Genomic DNA, 21,809 nt, shown 5'->3' with positions numbered 1-21,809 from the left:
AAAGTTTATTTTTGGGAAAAAATATGAACATTCCGATGATCAGTAGAAACCTTTTGTAATGCATAGAAAGCTTTTTTGTGAAATTTATTTTAAGATTTCTTTGTATCTTCCTTGCAGTCTGGCAATGAACAACCGTCCTCGCGATCACGCCTTCAATCATCGAGCTCAGCTGATAAGAGTGAGAGCAAATCAGAAGCTGCGGATGTTGAGGAGAACGGCGAGTTGATTGATTACAAAGCTCTCTATGAAGCTTCCAGGTGAGAGAGAAGGAACCTTGCAAATATAGTTTGAGTATTTTCGGAAACGAATGTGGAGTATAAATTCATAAATCTATTTGTGGAGTTGTGTGTATCCACACTCTAAAGCTCTTGATGCACTTGATTGATTTTATTAGTTCTAAAATTGATCCACGTCTTAATATTGCGTCTCGTCCAATTTTGCGTACTTCCAGAGTCGAGATAGAGCAATTGAAATCGCAGTTGCAGAAGAAGGAGGAATCACTGCAAAGCACCAAAGCGGCTCTAGAAAGATTCACAAATGCTGTAAGTTGATTTTTTTCTGATTTCTCAAGTTGTACTTTTGATAGCTAACATTTGGAAAACACTTTTTAGACAACCAAAAATTCACTGTCTGAACTGGATAAGCGCGAGCGACGAGCGATGGAGAGAAAATTGTCGGAAATGGAGGAGGAATTGAAGGTAAGTTTTCGCAATTTGGTTCTAACAATTGGTTTGATGATGTTTCTTTTTATTTAATTTTTTTCAAAAACAACAAAAGTACTGTGTTAGTGAAAGTGAGAAAGAGAGATAAAGATAGAATACGTGCATCTCAATCGCAATATTATTTTCGCTTATCACCAGAAATCAATTAAAATTAATCAACTATGAATAATGACATTTTTTTTTCAAAGATAGTACTTCAATATTTTAATTTAAGTGTATTTCATTTTCATTCTATATCTCATTTGGCATCTTTTGAATTTATTGTTTTTATTTTTGTTAAGTAAATTTTATACTATCGATTTTGTCGCTTTGATTTTTGATTTTCTTCTTTTCTTAATTTTTTTCCTCTAATTTCACTAGCTAGATGTCACATATTAAATTTTTTTAATTTAATTTTCATACAATAAAAAATTTTGCACACATTTTTTCTTCCAAATTATATGATATTTTGTCATTCAACTTCGATCATTTGCTTACATTCAATCATATTGGTAGAGTTTTTTGGCGGTTGCTTGAGAGAGAAAGTGATGAATGAAAGAGAGGATGGATATTTCAATATGTTTTTCTCTAATTTCCCCCCAATTTTATTCAGCTTCTGCAAAAATTCAAGACTGAGAATGAACGTCTTCGTGCCGAGAATCGAGCACTGACTCGAGTTGTGTCGAAACTAACAACTTCTGCTCAAAATCAACTTCATGGAAAATGAATTTAAATGAAACAAATCCTCTAAAAATGATTTTTAAAAACAGAAAAATATTTTACAAACTTATGTTCTTCCTAAATGCGTGAAAAAGAAGTGTGACAAATTAAGAGTTTTTCTGACCTTTTTTGGAAAAGCATTTTATTTTCTCAAAATTGATCCTTTTGAAAGAGCAATTTCGCTAGAATTCGTCTAAATTTCATATTATTATTCGTGGAAAAATGTCTTTATTTTGACACACTTGAGATAAAAGAAAGCGATTCGTAATCAGAGGAAAATCAGATTTGAAAATTGGTCCATCATCAACACATCGTCGTCTTCTCTCGCATGATAAACAAATTCAAACGAAATTTGGGGGTATGAAAATGATTTTAATTTGAAAGATATTCCTAAACATTGACGAAAAAACTCACACAATGCCAAAAGTGTTAGTGCATTTTTGCGTTTCGTTTATTATTTTATTTTATTTATTTGTTGTATTTGTAACCACAAAACATACAAAAGTCCCTGATAAATTGTATCCAATGAACACGATAAAACTGTGTGCTGCAATAATTGCGAATCTAACAATATAAGGAATGATTTGTAAATCGTGGCATTGGCGACAAGTCTTTGTTTTTCTTTTGTGCCTAACTATTCGATAAGGACTGTATTAATTAATAATCATTTACTGATTCTAAAAGTAAGTCTGTTCTTTAATATTTTCCGGAATTAGTGTTCTTGACAAAATTCCGTCGTAAAACGGTGGGAAAACTGCTTAATTGCTTTCTAACTTTTTTCTCATTGCCAATGGGAGTTAAAAAAAATCAAAATCAAAGTGTCTGGATTAGGGAGTCACATTTCTCTCATTTTTCTTTCATTACAATTGGGGTTTATACGGTAATGATCCGTAAATACAACGTTATTAACTAATGCAGTCTTTGTAATTTAGACTGATTTCTCTTGGTTTTTTTCTAAGTGTTGTTTACTGATTTTTTTTATACGAAGAAGTGTGTTTTTAGCTTTGTATTCAGTGATTTTAAATCTCCAAATGAATAAAATGTTTTAAATAACCTAAAATCCACTGAAAGCTAGCTAAGAAAATACACTTGAGAGGCAAAAATGTGGTAATAAATTGTCAATAAACTCGTGTCACGCAAATTAGATTAAAAATGTGTGCATTATTTGTCTTAATGATAAACTTGCAGAGAATGGAAAGTATCTTTCCTTCGCTGTTCTTTTCTGTGATTTTAATAACATATTTAGATTTTTAAAATCTATTTTTATTGTTCGTTTTAATAATGCTGTTCTTGTTTGTGCTGCAAGATTATTTTTTGTATTCTGTTTATTTTTTTGAAATTGGTATTTTGAACCTTTTTTCTGTGTAACAACATAAATTTTGTGTCGCATATTTTTGACTTTTTCTTTTCATTTCAGCAACAAGAGTGCATCAAGACGGAAAATCAACGGCTCAAGGATGAAAATGGGGCCCTTATTCGTGTGATTAGTAAATTAAGTAAATAAGGGAAGTTTTTAATTGAATTCTTATATTAGCTTACATACAATAAATCCCTCAAGTGGACAACTCCAGTTTTACAGTTACAAAAAAGAGAAAACTTTTACGCGATATACATAAATGCGAGATGTGGTGGAAAGGAGGAAATTTAAAAATAGCTAATCAAAGTGTTAAGGCCTTTTTCCCTCAATCTTAACTCAACTATTGGCGTCGTAAAGTTCAAGTGTCTAAAAAGAAAGTAACTATGTAATTTTTTAACAATAACAATTTTACAGTAATATATAGTCGTATTTGATATTTAAATAATAATTATATGTATTTAAAACAAAGTGAAAATGGAGAAATTTTATCGATTACATCTTGCAAAAATGTTCAAGGATGATTTAGTGGAATTGAAGAGAGTTTTTCGAGGATTTTTGTGTCTTTTATATACAATAAAATATGTAATTTGCATAATGTGAGAAATGATAAAGGGATAACGAAAGATTAATCAATAATTTCTATACCTTTTTTCTTCTTTCTTTTTTTTCTTAAATATAATTGTGAAATGGAAGTTAGAGAGTAATTTTAATTGTTGCATAAATAAAAACAAATTGCGTAAAACGGGAAGAAAACAGTCAATTAGCAATTACGAGTTCAGTGAGAATTTTCAGTTGAAACAATTTTTGTAATAAGCAAAGAATACTTCTTAAGCTGAGACGATAATTAATATATGTAGTAGTGTATTTTAGCTGAAAGAAATGTGAGAAAGAATTAATCAAAATGATATTTTTACACGATAAAGAAATTAAATTATGAGGATTTTCTGTGCGCTCGCAAATTTGAAGAAAAAAAAACAAGAAAATGATTTTCTGTGAGTGGATGGAAAACAAAGAGAAATATTTTTGCTAAAACACTAAAAGAAGAAAAAGCGTCCAAAATTTGTAATGCCTCTATTTTAGCCTCAAAATTGTCGTAATCTTTGTCGATCTCGAATGTTTTTTTCTTTTATTTTATTTTGTTTAGCAATTCCAAGAAAGCAAAAAGTTGTTAATTTTTCAACTGGGAGGAAAATAAATTGCAAACAGGCAGAAAAAGGAGAGGTGTTATTTAGTAGTTGTATTTTACTCATTTATACTCTATTTTATAGGTTTTCTTCAATTTAAGAGTATTAGCCATTTATTTATTTTCTTTTCTCACTTGTATTAAAGAAGAAGTTGATAAATGCAAGATGGAGAGATGTCGTAGGAAAAAAAACTTGATGAACAAAACCACTTTAATAATACAAATGCATTGTAATAATTTTTAAATTAATAAATTTCTCGTCTGAAAATGTGAACTCTGAAGTTGTATTTCACGCTTCTTCCCTTTTGTCTCGCTGGGGAAATAAATATTGCGGTTGTGTAACTTCGGAGGGAATTACATTTTATTCTATCCCTTGAGCTTTCCTCGAAGGTGGAAATGCAAATACTTCTCCCTCTTTTCCATACCATTTCCAACAGGAAAGTTTGCTTCAAGTTGCAGAATTTACGCTAGAGTTCACCGCGACAAGCAATCGATAGGACGTAATGTGAATTTTCTGCAGTCTCAGAATTATGAAAGGACAGAAAGTTTTCTCGTTTTTCCCCCAGATCTTCAATACTTTCAAAATTTACGTTGTTAAACCTCAAAGTCAACGATGATTGAGAATTAATATCGCAACATATGAAGGAAACAACATTTCGAGGCGCTTTAAGGATATTTAAATGCGTTATCTGTGTTTAAAAAAAAACACCGGCAAAAGGCGGGAAATTGATTGGCAGTGCCCCCTCGTGGAAGAATCTCAACGCATGCCCGCGCGCGCGTTTCCCCTCAAGTGAGTCACGTTTTCCGTCTCCTGGAACCCCTCAGAGCCTTGCTTTGGCCTCCCGAGTGCCTCCCCTTCGTCCTGAAGGGTCCCAGAGTGGGGAGTTGCGATTGACATGTTGCAAATTTTCACTGGAGCCCCGCAATGGCGTCTGTGTGAAGACATCCGCGTCTTCGGGAGCTCTTTTCTCTGTCCTTCCTCTCCGGTCGTGTGACTTTTCACCCTGGTTCCCCGCTCTCGGGGGCTTCTGTGATACTTCCGGGGTGTTTTCAGTGCGTTTGCAACTGTGAAAGAGTGAGAAATCCCTGGGCGACTCACGGAGCCACAAATGGGGCTCAATTGGTGAGCAAAGTGCGATGAAAGTGCCTGAGAGACTCACTCACACAGACAGATCGCGCTTCGAGAGCGCAGAGCGGCACTGAGACGCGCTCCGGTCAGTCGTGTCCGGACGGTCGCGTAGTGTGGGTGAGTGTGCCCGGACGGCAATGGCTGAGATTGTGACCCCCACGGCCGCCGGGCCGCCGCAGGCCAGGAAATCCACCCCCGATCTCACCGACGAGGACGAGCTGGACACCTCCATGGTGAGTAGCACCGCCCGGCGCTCCCCACCTGGCTACGTGAAGCGTGTCCGGCGGAGAGAAAACACAGCACTTTGTGGCCACCGACCAGCAATTTCTCCTGCAAATTGTATTATTATTAGACATTTCGGGGCACAGAGAGTGACCTGACCGCCGCAGAAGACGGGACAGGCGAGGTGGGAAAAGTTGTCTCTCCCAAAACCACCCACAAAATGCTACTGTGCAGCCGAGCAATTTATTGCATTCTCCCAAATGGGGTGGGAATTCCATGGTTTTCAACTCCCACAGGGATGGCAGAAATTTAAAAGACATTCTATACCTTTCCCGAATCTTATGTGACTCACATAATTCAATTACTAAGTCGAGGACTCTCGGTTATCAAGGAAGCATCAAACCTTTTGGAAGGACGCCAAGAATTTCCTAATTTGTTCCTCAGAAGTTATCAAATGAAGATTGTAAACACAAGCTACTCTCTCCATTGTTCGGGTTATTAAAGCAGAGAGCTTTATTGGATTTCGCCAATTTTTTTTTTTTTGGTAAAAAAGCAAATATATTCCGATTATTTCAAACTTGGGTGGTTTCGAGTTCAATTTTTATTTCATTTTATTATAATTAAAAGCCCAATAAAATTTTCATCCAAGTACGGATATGAAAAGCAATTTTTGACTAACTTTAAAGCCTATCCTTTCATATTTTCGCAAAAACCTATTCTAGAATCCATTGAAACAGTGAAAGAAATTAAGGCTATTAGTGAAATCCAAAGTTTGCACTAACTTTTTTGGCATGGTAGTTTTAGTCAATAAATTCATATCTTTTTAAAGTTATATTAAAGTTTCAAAAATTAGCAAAACTCGCAATGTCTGTAGTGCTCTACATTTTTCATTCTTATAACTTTATCTAGTGATTTTCACTTGTTCTCGCATCTTAACCAAAATTCATCGGTTTCAAATTAGCACGCATTGCTCATAATTTTTTATTTACGCCTCCAAACAATCTTCTTCTTTGTATCGTGATAAATTTGAATTTTACCATCGATTTGCATGTTAAAGTACTCAAACTTACCTGCAAATCCGTCTTTTCATAACAGAAAACAAATCTCTCTCGATATCAATTAAGCTTACTAGCCAAGCCGTTGTTTCAGAGATTAACTGTGAGAGGCACAATTACCCTATTGACGCTTCTCAGGGACGTGCAAAAAGTGTGGCGTTCTGAAGAACCACAGACCCGATAATTCTGTTGGTAATTGATATAAACAACCGAGAATTTTGGGCGGCGAGAGATCAACAATACAGTCACGCTGCGCATTAGAAATTCACATTTCCACGTCTAAATGGCTCTTGGGTGTCTGAAAGGTGGAACAATGGCACAATAAATGCGGTCCTGACTGAAATTGACGTCTGGACACGGGCAATTTGGTGGGGCGAGGGAGCGAACAATAGGAATTCCACACGCAGTATCATCGCGCGCTGTTCCGGAAATGGACAATCAAAGAGTCGCACAATTTCACTTCCATTTGCATTCCTGAAGAGTGGGTGTGAGAATCAATTGGACGTTTCGTTGCAGCACTCGCAGGTTCTTCGGCGCATTAAGACGGACAGAGTGACGATGACACGGCCAGAGGAGGATCGGAGACGTCGCACAATCATCGTGGAGAAGAAGAATGGCTCCTACGGCTTCACCATTCAGAGCTACGGAATCCACTACAAGAAGGAGCAGGAGGTGAGGACAAATTGATTCAATTGAGCGTCGCTCGAGGACTATCAAGAGTACCTTTTCCAAACTATTAACCGCCACTCAAGCATCAAACTTCAAAATTCCCACTTTACAGCCTCCGTCGCTCTTTTGTTCACCGCCCGGAAAATTGCTCTGAAAGCATGAGAGCGGCTTAAAAGCTCCACAAATTGAATAACGTGAAAATGACATGGTGAAATTCCCCACATTTCACCCTGTGTTTTCCTTCGAAATAAAAAAAATTGACTTGTTTGTCTCATGCGAATAATTGCTTCAAATGTAATTGAATCCATGAAGAGCACGTCTTTTCGCGTTAAACCGTTTAGAGATGCTAATATGATTTATTTCTGAGCAAGATGTTGATGAGTGTAGAGGAAAGGAGGGCATTTATGATGGCTTTCTGCATTTGCAGGTGGAAATGATCACATACGTGGACTATGTGGAGTACGATGGTCCAGCCTATCGAGCGGGCATGCGTGAGGGCGACGTGATCCTCTCGATCAACGGCACGGACATGGAGAAGGCTGATCACAAGACTCTCGTGACATTCATCAAGGAGTGCGACACGCGGATGCGAATGGTGGTGCTGTTCGAGGACTGCGTGCGCAAAGTGGAGCTCCACATGCGCTACTTACAGCTCCAGAACGTGCTGCAGGCCAAGATGAGTGAACTGGAGCGCGTGTGTCTGCGCGAGAGGGAACTCCTCGAAGGGAAGTGGAAGACGCACAGCTTACCGGCGCGCAAGAAGACGCCGGCGAAGGGAGAGGAGGCCACTGCAGATGTGGCGGACGCTCTGGGAAATCGTCCCATCTCCACTGAGGACGTGGGCGCTCTGGCGAAGCAACAGCAGCAGCAGAAGAGTCAGTGTATGGCGCCACCGCCCACACAAATGATGCTCGCCTATCGCTACCTCGATCCCCACTGTCGCTACATCTTGCGACCCTCAGCCTCCACAGGCAGCGGAGAGTATCTCATCAGCATCGCACCGGCAGGACCGCCGCCACAGCACCAGCAGCGCTGCAAGAGCCAGCAGTACTTGCGACGAGTGCCCTCGTCGGACAACACCACAGCTTCTTCCCTGCCCGAGGACAAGACGCCGAAGCGCACTCAAGCGCAGGAGCAGCACAAGTCCAAATCGGGCCGACACTGTCACGGGCACTCCTGCAATCCATGCCACTTTGGCAAGAGCAAAACCAACAATGGGGACAACGTGAGCCTGGATGCATACGACCTGGCCAGTCCCTGTTGTGAGGCCCAGTGCGTGCCCGCGAGGCGCAGATCTCGCCACCACAGCAAAGATCATCATCAGCACAAGCATAAGCATCGTAGCAAAGAGTCCAAGGAGCGCCATCGTGCTGTCCAGGTGTCTCAGCCACCGGCGCCGCCGCCACAGTTCGCCAATCATCAACCCAGGTAAGTCCAAACCGAGAACTCTCCGCGATGTCTAACAACTGATCCCTCCTCGCCAGATACTACGATCTCAGCGCCGGGCTGGCCAGTCACTGCAGCCTGCACTCCTGCACGTCCAGCGAATTCGCGGCAACAACCGTCGAGGAATCTGTGATGTCGTACACGACATCACTGAGCACGGACACCCTCTGGGATCCGCACAGTGACACTTCACGCACGCATTCCGTCAAATCCTCCGCCAATCCACGAGCACGCACCAGTGTGTCCTACTACGTCCCACCACCCGCTGCCCAGGGCTTCCCGACGCGCTTCTATCCCCATGCCGCGCAAATCCAGCCAGTATCGAGCTATGGATACGCCGTGCACAAGCCCAAGTCCTGGGACAATCTCACAACGAAGGCGATCGGCGGGTATGCCTTCGGCTATGGCTACCTGGACACCGTGGCGCCCAAGGCCGTGGCGCACCAAGCGCCCCAGAGGCACTCGATGCCGCGCAAGATGACGCCCGCTTACGAGCGGTACACAGCGTTCTCCGACGTGGAGAACTACGCGCCGCCGCCGTCCCAGTTCGTGCAGCAAACCACCACCACAACCACCACCATCAGCCTCGTGGGGCCGCCTATGTGCGAGTGCCTCGAGGGCGCCGCGGTGCCCAAGACGGCCACAGTCCAGAGCAAACCGGGCGTTCCTGCCGGCTACTATTCCAGCCTCCCGCCACGAGCCCACGATCCCGCCACGGTGGCCGAGATCACGAGGCTCTAGTGCTGAGGATCTAGTCAAGACTCGAGCATTCCTGCACTCTCGCCCGCAGTGTTTTTTTTCTAGATAATTTGCCTATAGTAGTTAAAGGTGTAAGCGCAATTTATTACATAATTAAATGTCTTTAGGAAACAATCACGGTTTTCCTACTCGGAGGTGCGAAATTTGAAGTGTGAATACTGGATAAAGTTCTGCTGCGTGATAATTTGGTGGTCCCTAAAAAGAATTAAATAAAATTGTGATTTCTACTAAAGCTCCGACGCTTCGATGGGAATTTAGAAACATACAAAAATATTAGCGAAAACAAAGAAAAGTATAAGTGAAGAAAATTCACTAATTATCTAATTACAAACTTCACTCTTGACTTCATTCCTGACCATTTAAATTCAGTTCCACCCAAAATAATTGCTTAAGAGCCGCTAGAATTGCAATTCAAATAGTCACTCACACTTCAGTTCCTGATGACCTGGCGGTGCTTCTGGGGCGTATGGTGGAAGTGGCAGTGGCGCACCAGATAGCTGTTCCGGAAGAACGTCGCCCCGCACTGGGCGCACCTGTAGTGGGGCCTCATGAAGTGCCTGGCGCTCCAGTGATGCCCCTTGAGATGCTGCAGAAGCTCTGCGTTGTTGTCCCAAGTCTTTCTGCAGCGCGCGCACTGGAAGCGCTCCAGGGTGAAGAACGAGGGCACGTCAGGAGAGTCACCGAGGGTGTTGATTGGCGTGCTGGTGAGAACTGTGGCTTTCTTCGGGGGTGACTGAGGCTTCACCTTGCGCCAGCCGAATTTCAGCCGCCAAGAGGATCGCGAGTCGTCTCGTGGAATCGGAGGAAGCTTCTCCAGTTGCTCTGGGGATTTCTTCAGTGGCGGCAGGTCAAAGCGTAGCTCTCGACGCACAGGAGTGCATCTCTTCACGTAGTCGCTCTTCGTGCGCCTGATAGACACTGAAGAGGGAGACATGATGATCTTTCCACCTTTTATGGGTGTCTTCTTGAGGATGCTCTTGTTGGGCGTCACAACTGAGGGCTCAGGAGCGGGTTTCACCTTCTCATTGGTTGTCAGGCCGTCGAAGATCTCACTCAGACCAGGTGAACACGAGGCGTAGACAATACTGGGTTCCCTCTCTTGCCTCCTGGCCAGATTCTCTGCATTCTCTTCCTGCCACTGCCGCAGGAATGCACGTCCATGCCGCTGGTGGATGTGTTTCGGCACCAGGCCAAAGTAGAAGAAGAGCGCCCCGCAGATAGGGCACGCATGTGATGCCACCAGACTCACATCCTGCCTCCTCTGGCGCTCAGCCTGTTCCTCGAGTTCCTCATAGTGTTGTCGCTTGAGGTGATCCTTCAGTGTGAACTCAAACATGTACTCATCGGCGCAATAAGGGCAAAAGAGACTCCGAGGGATGTGCAGGGCGTTTGTCACGATATCCCCAGCCAGCACACTCACGTCCATCTCATCCGACCGGGCGCGGAACTCCTCCTCCAGAATTGCAGAGAAATCAATGCTTCCCAGTGATGAAGTGTTCATCCTTCATCTCAGCTTTATTACTTAACACAAGATACAGCACACACAACACAGATTATAATGAAAAGTCTTTCCGGGTGAAGAGTTTTTGCAAGAATTAGCGGATTCCCAACTGTTTTCCGGCTTCCGCTGTCAAGCGCTCTTTGAAAACCGTCGTTGAGATATACGCAACCTAACACTGTTTGAATGTTATAGCTTAACGGCCGCCACGGAATCCTCCTCGGAATCCACCACGATACCCTCCAAAGCCTCGCCGGAAGCCACCGTATCCACCATATCCACCATAGCCTCCTCCGCTTCCCCGGCCGCCCATGTAACCCCCACCTCCGCTGCCCCGGAAGAATTTGTTGGGCGGTCCGCCGTCTCCATCCCTCTGACGAGGTCCAAATCCTTGCGGCAAAATTCCTTTGTCGCGCTCAATGCCATGATCTCCAGCCTCCATGACGCAGAGATCCTTTATCACTGCTATGGCATCCCCGTAAGCCTCTTCCTGCTGCAGCACATCGTCTGGGCACTCAGAAGCCCTCACCACGAGACTTTCAACAACAGGACGCAGGGCACAAATCAGACTCGCCTGGCGCGGGCTCATCTCAAAGTTCAGCCAGTTGTCAATCCTAACAGTTTTCTCGTCCACCAAGTCAATCTTGCGAGAGGCAAAGAGGAGAATGTGAATGGGCGACACCATTGTCATCTGCTTGCAGGAAACAGCCTTGGTCCGGATCTTCTCTCCAAACACGAAGAACGGATATGGGAAAGTGCACTGAAGATTCGTGCAGTTCACAGATGTCTTGTGAATGAGTGCCGCCTTGCTTTCTGTGGTCAGGACCTTCCTCTTCTCCTTGTGAAAGCACACATTGGGATATAAGCCCACGCAGAGCAGTCCAGTGGCCACATCGAGTGTGGGATCTGGAACATTAGCATTCACGCGATAATCCAGAATGCACTCCTCGGGAAATCCCGTCTGTTGCAGCAAATCCATCAACTGCCTCTTCGCCTCGTGCATCACGCGCATCGTAGGCTGCTGCAGTCCTTTCCACTCGCAGAAGTTCTTCTCCGCCTCCTCGCCCTTCACCCGAGCGCCGTTCCACATCTGCGACGCTACCAACATGGCGACGTGGTCAGAATGCTTAATGCCGCCCAGAGCTCGTTGGTGATTGCTGAGGCGCCTGTGGCCCATCTCCAGGGAGAACACTTCCGAGAAGGTGCTGGAGAATGCCGCCATGGCCGACAGAGGCTCTCCGACGAGAAACACACATCCCAGAATCATCATCTTCCCCAGGCGAGGCTCAATCGGCAACTTGGCCAGAATTCTTCCCAGCGGTGTCAAATTGTCTTCCACATCGAGACACTTCATCTCTCTGAGCAGCACCTCAGCTTCGATTACAGCATCCAAAGGCGGAGGTTCAATGGCCTTGGACAGGAACTGCCCAATTGATCCCAAACGTAGCAATTTAATACTCAACGCCAATTCATGCAGTGGCGTTCTGAACATCTCGGGCGTGAGATGTTCCTCCAGATTCTTAAAGCGCGCCTTGGAGCAGAGCGTGAAGCACATTCCTGGGCGAACGCGTCCTGCGCGGCCTTTCCTCTGCTCCAGATTCGTCCTGCTCGCCCACACAGTCGCATAACTGATAAGATTATTGTGGGATGTGAAGAGTTTCATCCGCGCCTTGCAAATGTCCACGACATACACGATGTCATCAATAGTGATGCTGGTCTCGGCAATATTTGTCGACAGAATGATCTTCCGCACGCCCTCAGGCACTGGCTCAAACACCTTCCGCTGATCCTCGCGCGGGATTTGCGAGTGACATGGCAGGATGCGATATCGTGGCGTGCCAAACTCCTGAGTGCTCTGCAGGAACTTCATCAGAGCAAATATCAAATTCCATCCCGGCAGAAAGATCAGCACAGCTCCAGGAACGCCAATCTTATTCACGTGCATCAAAATCGCCTCCACCAATTCAAAGCTCACCTCAGATTCGGACATCTGAGCCATGACACTCTTCGTGTTCGGCGAGTATTGCGATTCCACATCCGCATTCAAGTTCTTCTCCGCCTCCTCGCTCGCCGGCGCGTCATCCCCGTCGTCGTCCTTGCGCCGCTTCCGACTGTCCGGCGAGGGCTTAAAGTTAGTCATTTCAATGCAGTCTTCCAGGAAGTATTGCTCCACGGGATACGCCCTGCCCGGAACCTCAATTACAGGACATCGTCCGTAGTACTCGGAGAAAAGTGTGGTGTCTATTGTCGCCGACATGAGAATCACCCTCAAATCTGGGTATGTGTGCACCATGTCACGCAGCACCACCATGAGGAAGTCACTGTTCACATCTCTCTCGTGTATCTCATCCACAATCACGTGAGACACTCCTCTGAGGCCCGCCTCGAGCTTCCTCAGCAGCACCCCTATTGTGCAAAAGAGAATCGATCCGTACGGTCGTGGAATAATCGACTCAAATCTCACTGAGTATCCCACGGATTCACCCAGATTCTCATTCCTCTCATTGGCAATGCGCTCTGACACGCTTATCGCACTAATTCTGCGCGGTTGAGTCACGCACACGTTGCACCACGCACCCTGACCAGATTTCACATAATCCTCCAGGATGAACTGAGCGATTTGTGTCGTCTTGCCACATCCTGTGTTCCCACGAATAATCACCACGGGATTCTCGTTGATAGCCGCCATGATCTCATTCCTCATGGCCGAGATTGGGAGCTTCTCTCGCTGCATCATCATCTGTTGGAGCTGCGTGTCATTCATCCGACGATCGCGGTCACTGTTAGATAGATCATCACTCAATTGGTCAAGACTCGCCGTGGCCAGATAGCCTTCGTCGATGTTACACGCCAGCCAAGGATTCCAGTTGGGTTGCGGTGGTGACCAAGAGATCACAGAGCCCGGCTGAGGTGGCAAATTCATGCGATCCACTCGCGGTTCATTGGAAGGGATCAGCAGACTGACAGGCTGATTAGTGCCATCTTCCAGCTTCACACGTGGCATAGCATTAGGATTCACAGGCTGAATATTGAGTCCATGGAGACACGATGAAATCTTCTCCTCCAATTCCTGACTGATACACACCGGATAGGGTTTCATCTGATCATCGTTCCTACAATTTCGGTCACATTTATTAGTTAATTGGCTGAAAAAAGGCCACACAAATACTCACTTAACAGTCTTGAGGCTTCCAGTAAACGCCTCAATGACTCCCAGATGGAAGAGTTGTCGAACTAGCGATAGAGCGCAGGATTTGCTCGCCGACTGCTTATTGGATCCAGTCTCCCGTCCAGTAATCGACCGTCCCAGTTGCTTCACGTAAATCGTCAATTCCGCCATGAAACTCCTACAATCATTGCATGTTATCATTATCAATATGCATTCATACACATTAAAGTCATTCAACTCACCACAGATTGCAGCAGATCCTGGCACAGTCTTTCGGCAGTTCTATTCACTCTCTCAGATATTGAAAGGCAATCAATAGCAGGAGTTACATGTGGCATCTCCTTCTCTCTTATGTCTGTACAGGGAATGTTCTCTGCGCCATTCCCTGAACATACAACCATGCATAAACTGTTTGCATGCCACAGATACTCCCAATTGCACTTTCCCACTTTCCAGATATCTCGAGTTGCCGGAAGACTGTAGCAGAAGCCACTGAGAGACAGAATAGAAGGTCTACAAACCTGGAGTGATCAGGCCCAACCGGAGTGTACTTGTAGTTTCCCTGAAGCTTGTGCATCTGCAGGAACTGACTCAGCTTCGATTTGGCATTCTCAATTGTCCAATTGCCGTGAATGGCGGCATTTACGTCCAGAGATTCCGCCTCCTCCATCTTCAGCTGCTGCTCAGCGCGATCCAGATACGATGTCGGCCCATAATGACGCTCGTCTTCCTGATGAATAGGTCTATAGGCTTGGCCCAAGTCAGACGGACCCATTCCGCCTTGGAAAACATTGGCTTGCGCTAACTTGTTCCCACCCATCACTCCCGGATCGGCTCGAGGGATAGCGTCGCCGTCCATAGCTTCAGTAGGCACATCTGTCCCAGAAATCCTCCCCAACCGAATCAAGTAGTTGACGAAATCACGAGAGGCATTCTTCTCCGCATCCTTCTTGTTGGTTGAGTTTCCGGCGCCCACATAAGGTATGCCCTGAACGCGGATCTCACATAGGAACCTCTGGCGATGTTTCGGACCTGGAATAAAGCAATGTTTGAGTGTTTTTCCCAAGCATAAAGGGTAAAAATGAAGTTATACCTGTCGGCCGGATATCATAGGTGGGGTTCAGCAATTTCTCCTTGGAGCACCATTGGTGCAAGAAAGACTTGATGTCAGTAGCCATTCTTCACTTCCCAACAACACGAGGAATGCCGGCTGAAGTGAATTACAGGGATATTTAGCGAAAACCAATCAAGAAAGCCGACTAGACTTTATTTTTCTGCAGTAATGATAATCGATGAAATTATAGCAACCCTACTCGATGAGTTGCGTATATGCGCACCGCATGCAGCTTCTAGCCGCAGTCTATGCATACAACGTGTGCCAACCAACGTGTCTCATCCAATTTGTGGATCTGATTCCTGTACAAGAAGGGATGATAATGTGAGGAAAGTTGAGAAAAAGTGAGTTTTCTGACTCTTCAGTGTTCTGTTAGATATGTTTTTAGAACTTTAATTGTTGGCAGACAATTTATAATTATCTCTCATTGTATTTTGAAATGCCTTCTGCAGGAAAAGGCGCCAAACGAAAACAGTCTTGAAACGCGCTTGCGCATAAAATGTACACCATAAATTACCCATAGATGGCGTCTGGTAGTTCAGGAGCGCATGTGCGCGCCAAATAGTTCCGGAGCGCATGTGCGGTGCTTGAAAAATCCAATTAGAGTTGTACCATGAAGTCCGTCGTTCCGTGAAGCTGTAAAGATTGCAGTGATTAGAGAGTGACACCAGTGGTTGTGTTGCATGTGTAGGCGTCGATAAGAAAAGAAAATTGCACCGCACAGTATGGCCTCGGTCGCCGCTTGGCTACCCTTCGCCAGGGCGGCGGCCATTGGGTGGGTTCCAATTGCAACCCACCCTTTGCCCCCGCCACCAATTCCCAAGGACCGCCGCAAGTCAGACGACGAGAAGCTCATTATCAATGTCTCTGGCCGTCGCTTTGAGACTTGGCGCAACACACTCGAGAAATATCCTGACACTCTGTTAGGTAAACCCCAATCCGGAAGCATTGTCCAAAATTTTCATTCAAATGCCTCAGTGGCCTCAGTCTTGGCCTCGATTGAATGATGCACGGCGCTGCCATCGATTTGGGGTGGCGGATTTGAAAAGCTTTCAAAGATGCCTTTCAGTGGTTATTTTCTTCAAGATAAAAGATTTGCAGTCTTCACATAAAATTTAGAGGAAACAAATCCTTTAGGGTTATTCAATTTGTTAAAAGAAGTAGAGTCTACAGAATAAGGTGACTCCTAAATTTTTGCAAAAATCACTGAAAAATTTGCAAGCGAGATTTCATACTGTTTTTCAAAAATCAATTATGGCAGTGATATGCGCCAATACGTGAACTAGCCTGAGAACTTGCATCAAAATTTTTGGACAATGCAGATGGTGTCGATTGAATTAATTAAACACAGAGAGATTATTAAGTTTTCGCTTATAAAATGATATAACGCTATCCGTCACGATATAAGATTTTTGAGCTGGATGTTATGAAAATTCGTATTTATGATTATACTAGATTATTTTATACTCACTTTCTCTCCCTCCAATACATTGGTGATCACCTTGGTAGTCACTTCTCTTTTCAGGCTCAAATGAACGAGAGTTCTTCTATGACGAAGAGAGCGGAGAGTACTTTTTTGATCGGGATCCAGACATTTTTCGTCATATACTTAATTACTATCGTACGGGAAAGCTGCATTACCCAAAGCACGAGTGTCTCACGAGCTATGACGAGGAGCTAGCCTTCTTTGGAATCCTGCCCGACGTTATTGGTGACTGCTGCTATGAAGACTACCGTGATCGAAAGCGCGAAAATGCGGAACGATTGATGGACGATAAGCTTTCTGAGAATGGCGACCACAATCTTCAGCAACTGACAAACATTCGTCAGAAAATGTGGCGAGCTTTTGAAAATCCGCACACTTCGACGGCCGCGCTGGTGTTTTATTATGTCACCGGATTCTTCATTGCCGTGTCCGTGATGGCGAACGTAGTGGAAACGGTGCCGTGCGGTCGGCGCCCAGGACATGCTGGCACACTACCATGCGGTGAACGCTACAAAATTGTTTTCTTTTGCCTAGATACGGCCTGTGTGATGATCTTCACAGCTGAGTACTTGTTGCGTCTCTTTGCGGCGCCCGATCGCTGCAAGTTTGTACGCAGTGTAATGAGTATCATCGACGTGGTAGCCATTCTACCATACTACATTGGACTCGGCATCACGGACAATGACGATGTATCTGGTGCATTTGTAACCCTGCGCGTCTTCCGGGTGTTTCGTATCTTCAAATTCTCCCGCCACTCCCAGGGTTTACGTATCCTGGGCTATACACTCAAGTCCTGCGCCAGTGAACTTGGTTTTCTCGTTTTCTCACTCGCCATGGCCATCATTATTTTCGCTACGGTGATGTTCTACGCTGAGAAAAATGTCGATGGAACTAACTTCACATCCATCCCTGCCGCCTTCTGGTATACCATCGTCACGATGACTACACTTGGATATGGAGACATGGTGCCCGAGACGATTGCCGGAAAGATCGTCGGTGGCGTTTGCTCGCTCAGTGGTGTCCTCGTGATCGCGCTACCCGTGCCCGTTATTGTGTCTAACTTCTCGCGTATCTACCATCAAAATCAGCGCGCCGATAAGAGGAAGGCCCAGAGGGTACGCCATTTATGTGAACTCTTTCCACCTCGAATAACTTGCACCACAATAGATACCCAAGATACTTACATTCCAAACAGACTCTTCTTTCTCTACCTTGCATTATCCAGTTTTGCACAGAAGCAAGTAAAATTGGATATTTGCAGTTTGGTAATAAAGAAATTTTACATTCATCCGTTGATTTGCAGTGGTTGAGGTATATTTTTGGCAACTCTTCATGGATTTCTTGCTTCATTCGTTAAAATAATATATTTTTCTATTATCGGTTTCCTATAAGTAATTTTGGGTTAAATTTTGAATTAATAATGCAGTTCAAGAAGTTCAAAAGTTAAGTTTACGAGTCTATTTGGGATTTTTCATTCTTTTTCCTTCAGCACTTTCCAGTATAATCTTTTCATTCTTCTATATTATTATTTCTTGTGACGAACACTTTCTAGTTGTATGCATTTACTTTCTCTCTCTGTTTATTTTCTATCTATTGTTAGTTCTATTATTAGTTTTCTGGAATCTCATATGCACTACGAACGGCAGAATGGGAATTCACATATTTGTCTAAACAAATTGCACTTATCCGTCTGTAAAACATTTTACAGAAAGCACGTCTGGCGCGTATTAGGATTGCCAAGGCTTCTTCAGGAGCAGCGTTCGTAAGTAAGAAGAAAGCTGCCGAAGCGCGCTTGGCAGCACAAGAAAGCGGCATTGAGCTGGATGACAATATGCGTGAAGAAGACATGTTTGAGATGCAGCACCATCATCTTCTGCGCTGTCTTGAGAAGACCACAGTAAGTTTGCTGTAAAATCCTTGATATCGAACTATGAACAAGCAATAAATCCTTCCAGGATAGAGAATTCGTAGAGCTGGAGAATTCCTACAACGGTGCACCCAAGAGAGCAGGCTCACCGTCGCCAATGGCCAGTCCAGCGCATTCCACCAACAGCACAGCAGGATTGCTCCAGTCTTGCTGTGGCCGCTGCTGCTTTCAGCGATACCAGGTATAAGTCCTTGCTTGTGCATTGAACTGTTTCTCAAATTGCGGCATAGATTCTCGAAAGTCTGTAAAATTTAACTTAAGGCTTGCAATATTACGTACTTCAAATAAAAGTATAATACCCTGTCATGAAGATATTGTGAGAGAAACCGTCCAATACTTTACACTAGTACTAACCACTTAAATATATATTCTCTAAACTTTACTAACTTTGTGTTCTAAGCGTTCAAAGTTATCGGGAAACAGGTAGATTCCCAATCGACCTGATTGGCGGAGAACTCGTGACATCATAAATGAATTATATCCTAAGTTAATGGTTGAAATCCGAGGACGCTAAACTGCACTCATGCCCAAGATTCGTGATCCTGTCCAACATGCACTTATAGGGCAGCACATATCATGCATTACCATTCTTCCAGGGTTTTATATTTTTATTGTTGAAGAATTTAATTTAAAATGCATCTTGCAAAACGGTTTTCGAGAATTAGCCACATAATCTCTTACTATTTCTTCAGTGTTTCTCATCCATATTTCACCACTATTCCTTCATCCTATCGTTGCGTATTTAGTCTAAGTTTAGTCAATTCACTCATACAAACCTTTGTTTTTTCTTTTTCTCCCGCCCCCCAAAAAAAACCTCACGCTTTAATTTTTATTGCTCAAATTTCGATTTTACAATTTCTTGCAAAATTTAAAATATGGAAAAAAAATTTAAAGCCATGCCAAAGATGTAGAAGAAATATGTAGGAATATCAAATCAAAATCGAGCGTATTGAGAGGAAAAAAGACAAAATTATACCCCATTTGATGCGACACACCCTAGCTGGTGACACAGAGAAGACGGACCAGCTGCAATCGGAGAATACTCAAATAGGACGCAGCCTGAGACGGGAAAAAAGTGCCAACAAGTGTTCCACCAGGACTGCACTCGCAGAAAACACCATTGCATTTAAATTGGCTTATCGACTATCATTTTGTCTCAAAACCTCTCGTTTTGGAAATTAGCTGCTCAGTTTTTCTCACAGTGTCTGTGTGTTTGTTGGACGTGAAAATGAAATACTCAAGTTATCAAGGATTGTAAAGAGGAAAATCAATATGTTAAATATAGAGAGATCTGCAATTATGCAATTACAATTGTAGTAACTTAAAAATCAAAATTTTCAATTATGTTATCGTGGTTATCATAGAATCAGCATCAGTCTTTCAATTATTTATGTGCATCCCCTCATTAATTATTATACAAACAGCCAACCTCTTTTTAACAAACGAAATACCAAACACAAATTGTAAAATTAGTTATTATGTTTATAAAAAAAAATGTTCAGAAATTTATTAGATCATTAAATAATCGACTAAAAAACAATTGAAGAGACTTTTTCTCCACGTTCTTTTTATTGGCTGAGTTTCTGTCGTCCACGGTTAAACTTCCCGCACGAACTGAAGAGATTTGCACGAATGCTTTCCGATAACAGCAACCATGGAAGTTTCCCGCTTCTTTTTCTCTGCAGGAAAAGCAAATCGATGAAATTATAGCAACCCCAGTCGATGGGATGCGTTCATGCGCGCGCGCATGTCGAAATGTCAGTCATCAATCAGTGTATGTGCGATTGCGATCTTTCGCTTTGTTTTTCTTCAATTTTACGAGGATATATCGGGATTTTCCGGTGGCATTGTCCCTAAAAGTGTGATTTGGGGTCTTTTATTCAGCTTTCCAGAGTAATATTGAGAGATATCGCAAGCGCTGCTGAGATTTATGCAATATTGTGAAATAACCTCAAAGTGGGTGGAATTGTCTGCCGCTGAAATGTTCTGAGACCCTCTTCGGTGCCCCCGTGCAATGTCTAAACGCAATATAGTGTTCAACAAGCCTGAAGATCCCAGTTTTTTGAAGAGAATTAAGGAGAGTATTGGCTATCGCGAGGGTCCCACCGTTGAAACCAAGGTAGGATTTTTCTTTTCCGGCTCCTGGGAATCCTTCGGTTTGCACAATGGTTTTTCTGGTTGCAGAGACAACGTTTGGAGCACTTTGAGGAGTCAGATTCCGACTCAGAGGTCAACGAGGAGAAACCACAAGTTGTTGTACTGAAGCCGGGCGATTTAACGGCTGACGAAGCTGAGCGTGAACAGCAAAAGCTCCTGAAAGGTTCGTTGACTTTTCCACGCTGGTTTTTCATATTATTTCTCATTCATATTTCATACTGTTAGCTTTTATTTGGGTACGAGATATTTACTATTTTGCCCATGTGTATTTACAGAGGAGGCTGAGAAACCAGCGGATTTGTCACAGAGGATCATCTTCAAGGGAAGCAAAAGTAAAAGCTCAACATCCGGCAAGGATAAGGATTCCGAGCATTCGAAGGGAGACAAGAAAAAGGCAGAGAAGCCAAAGTTGTCGTTCAACGAAGAGGAGGAAGACGAAGAGAGCGTTTAGGTAAGAGCTTTGGAAACTTGTTGGTTGGATATGTGTTTGTATAGGGAGAAAAGCTACCCCTAGAGAAGATGTTGCTGTTTGGGGCGCTTCCAGAAGGAGTAGATGTGTTCTGATAGTGGATTTTGTTAGGTAGTTTGGTGTGGATTGATAGTTAAATTTCAAGATCGACTTTTCGAGATGGGAAGACGCTCGTCAGAGACTTCTTTCCAATCCACCAGGCGTCCGCTCATAGAGATCTCAATGCACCGATGTTGGCCAAAAAAGTGATTCAGTGGGTTGAGGGCGGTGCGAAGCTTTCCGGGAAGATGATGGAAGGTGAATCATTGGAAGGTTACACCATTTTCCCTCTATGTACTCCTTTCGCGATTACATAACGCCAAATCACCAACACGAAGGCGCCGCATCCAAGCCTTATGTATACATAGCGAAGTGGGCTTTTCATCATCACGGCTCCGAGACGGGTACTCGGGCTGGGTGGGTGTGTGTGTGTGTGTGCTGTATATATTTCCCTATATACTGGCCCACCACTACGCAGAGTGGATTTCTTCGGACTACCTTCTCGGAGAACGGGAGGGCCAGAGCGAGATGGGAAGAGTCGTAAATTGTTGACTACACCGAAGAGGCTCTGACAAAGTGGGTTGATGGGAAAGCTCGCAGGGCCTCGCAGGAATGAGGCCATTGTGCTCGCTCAGAGACAAAGAAGAGTCTCATGCGCTGGGCAATCCGGGAGCGCGAATCACGCGCGGGGCCACCGTATGGGGGATGT

The 21,809-nt window shown here is 44.0% G+C and overlaps 6 protein-coding genes across 16 annotated transcripts in view; 4 read left to right on the top strand and 2 right to left on the bottom strand.

Moving 5' to 3' along the window:
* LOC132260874 (protein phosphatase 1 regulatory subunit 12B-like) overlaps positions 1–4,229 on the top strand; it is a 28,640-nt gene extending 24,411 nt beyond the window's left edge. For 8 of the 10 annotated variants that reach the window (XR_009468378.1, XR_009468377.1, XR_009468381.1 and 5 more), the window contains 5 exons: positions 118–257; positions 452–542; positions 612–698; positions 1,315–1,779; positions 2,839–4,229. Coding sequence is in view for 2 of the 10 variants with exons in the window: in XM_059759261.1 (XP_059615244.1) it covers positions 118–257; positions 452–542; positions 612–698; positions 2,839–2,925 (405 nt within the window). In the remaining 8 variants the exon portion in view is untranslated. The remainder of the gene's footprint in view (positions 1–117; positions 258–451; positions 543–611; positions 699–1,314; positions 1,780–2,838) is intronic. The other 2 variants (XM_059759261.1, XM_059759263.1) reach the window with 1 other exon arrangement.
* An 839-nt stretch (positions 4,230–5,068) lies between these two features.
* LOC132260875 (uncharacterized) lies at positions 5,069–9,355 on the top strand. The gene is made up of 4 exons (XM_059759264.1): positions 5,069–5,323; positions 6,884–7,039; positions 7,464–8,464; positions 8,521–9,355. The coding sequence occupies exons 1-4, from the start codon at positions 5,228–5,230 to the stop codon at positions 9,221–9,223; spliced, it is 1,956 nt and encodes a 651-aa protein (XP_059615247.1). The 5' UTR covers positions 5,069–5,227; the 3' UTR covers positions 9,224–9,355.
* LOC132260876 (uncharacterized) lies at positions 9,326–10,748 on the bottom strand. Its single transcript, XM_059759265.1, has 2 exons — positions 9,669–10,748; positions 9,326–9,436 (listed from the first exon to the last, which is right to left on the bottom strand). Exon 1 carries the CDS (start codon positions 10,740–10,742, stop codon positions 9,672–9,674), a length of 1,071 nt encoding a protein of 356 aa, XP_059615248.1. The 5' UTR covers positions 10,743–10,748; the 3' UTR covers positions 9,326–9,436; positions 9,669–9,671.
* A 170-nt stretch (positions 10,749–10,918) lies between these two features.
* LOC132260873 (dosage compensation regulator) lies at positions 10,919–15,159 on the bottom strand. 2 transcript variants are annotated; one of them, XM_059759258.1, is made up of 4 exons: positions 15,002–15,159; positions 14,430–14,940; positions 13,913–14,086; positions 10,919–13,852 (listed from the first exon to the last, which is right to left on the bottom strand). In XM_059759258.1, exons 1-4 carry the CDS (start codon positions 15,084–15,086, stop codon positions 10,936–10,938), a joined length of 3,687 nt encoding a protein of 1,228 aa, XP_059615241.1. In that variant the 5' UTR covers positions 15,087–15,159; the 3' UTR covers positions 10,919–10,935. The 2 variants fall into 2 exon arrangements, with proteins under 2 accessions (XP_059615241.1, XP_059615242.1); XM_059759259.1 differs by lacking the exon at positions 15,002–15,159 and having other exon boundaries at positions 14,151–14,477.
* A 425-nt stretch (positions 15,160–15,584) lies between these two features.
* On the top strand, positions 15,585–19,969 carry LOC132260328 (potassium voltage-gated channel protein Shal). Its single transcript, XM_059758370.1, has 5 exons — positions 15,585–15,949; positions 16,548–17,623; positions 18,217–18,405; positions 18,464–18,616; positions 19,330–19,969. The coding sequence occupies exons 1-5, from the start codon at positions 15,748–15,750 to the stop codon at positions 19,357–19,359; spliced, it is 1,650 nt and encodes a 549-aa protein (XP_059614353.1). The 5' UTR covers positions 15,585–15,747; the 3' UTR covers positions 19,360–19,969.
* A 480-nt stretch (positions 19,970–20,449) lies between these two features.
* On the top strand, positions 20,450–21,043 carry LOC132259164 (uncharacterized protein KIAA1143 homolog). Its single transcript, XM_059756715.1, has 3 exons — positions 20,450–20,554; positions 20,620–20,755; positions 20,868–21,043. The coding sequence occupies exons 1-3, from the start codon at positions 20,450–20,452 to the stop codon at positions 21,041–21,043; spliced, it is 417 nt and encodes a 138-aa protein (XP_059612698.1).
* The last annotated feature ends 766 nt before the right edge of the window (positions 21,044–21,809 follow it).

This window comes from Phlebotomus argentipes, unplaced genomic scaffold (genome assembly GCF_947086385.1).
Source record: "Phlebotomus argentipes unplaced genomic scaffold, Phlebotomus argentipes genome assembly scaffold_18, whole genome shotgun sequence".
In the NCBI taxonomy this organism is placed as follows: domain Eukaryota; kingdom Metazoa; phylum Arthropoda; class Insecta; order Diptera; family Psychodidae; genus Phlebotomus; species Phlebotomus argentipes.
This window is presented reverse-complemented; position numbering and strand designations above follow the sequence as displayed.

Coding starts and splice junctions, on each gene's coding strand:
- LOC132260875 (XM_059759264.1), top strand. CDS start 5,228: ATGGCTGAGATTGTGACCCCCACGGCCGCCGGGCCGCCGCAGGCCAGG. Junction 7,040..7,463: donor ACTACAAGAAGGAGCAGGAG/GTGAGGACAAAT, acceptor CTGCATTTGCAG/GTGGAAATGATCACATACGT. Junction 8,465..8,520: donor TTCGCCAATCATCAACCCAG/GTAAGTCCAAAC, acceptor CCTCCTCGCCAG/ATACTACGATCTCAGCGCCG.
- LOC132260876 (XM_059759265.1), bottom strand. CDS start 10,742: ATGAACACTTCATCACTGGGAAGCATTGATTTCTCTGCAATTCTGGAG.
- LOC132260873 (XM_059759258.1), bottom strand. CDS start 15,086: ATGGCTACTGACATCAAGTCTTTCTTGCACCAATGGTGCTCCAAGGAG. Junction 14,087..14,429: donor GTTGGGCCTGATCACTCCAG/GTTTGTAGACCT, acceptor CAATGATTGTAG/GAGTTTCATGGCGGAATTGA. Junction 13,853..13,912: donor GGAAGCCTCAAGACTGTTAA/GTGAGTATTTGT, acceptor CCGAAATTGTAG/GAACGATGATCAGATGAAAC.
- LOC132260328 (XM_059758370.1), top strand. CDS start 15,748: ATGGCCTCGGTCGCCGCTTGGCTACCCTTCGCCAGGGCGGCGGCCATT. Junction 17,624..18,216: donor ATAAGAGGAAGGCCCAGAGG/GTACGCCATTTA, acceptor AACATTTTACAG/AAAGCACGTCTGGCGCGTAT. Junction 18,617..19,329: donor GCTGCTTTCAGCGATACCAG/GTATAAGTCCTT, acceptor AAAAATTTAAAG/CCATGCCAAAGATGTAGAAG.
- LOC132259164 (XM_059756715.1), top strand. CDS start 20,450: ATGTCTAAACGCAATATAGTGTTCAACAAGCCTGAAGATCCCAGTTTT. Junction 20,555..20,619: donor GTCCCACCGTTGAAACCAAG/GTAGGATTTTTC, acceptor TTCTGGTTGCAG/AGACAACGTTTGGAGCACTT. Junction 20,756..20,867: donor ACAGCAAAAGCTCCTGAAAG/GTTCGTTGACTT, acceptor GTGTATTTACAG/AGGAGGCTGAGAAACCAGCG.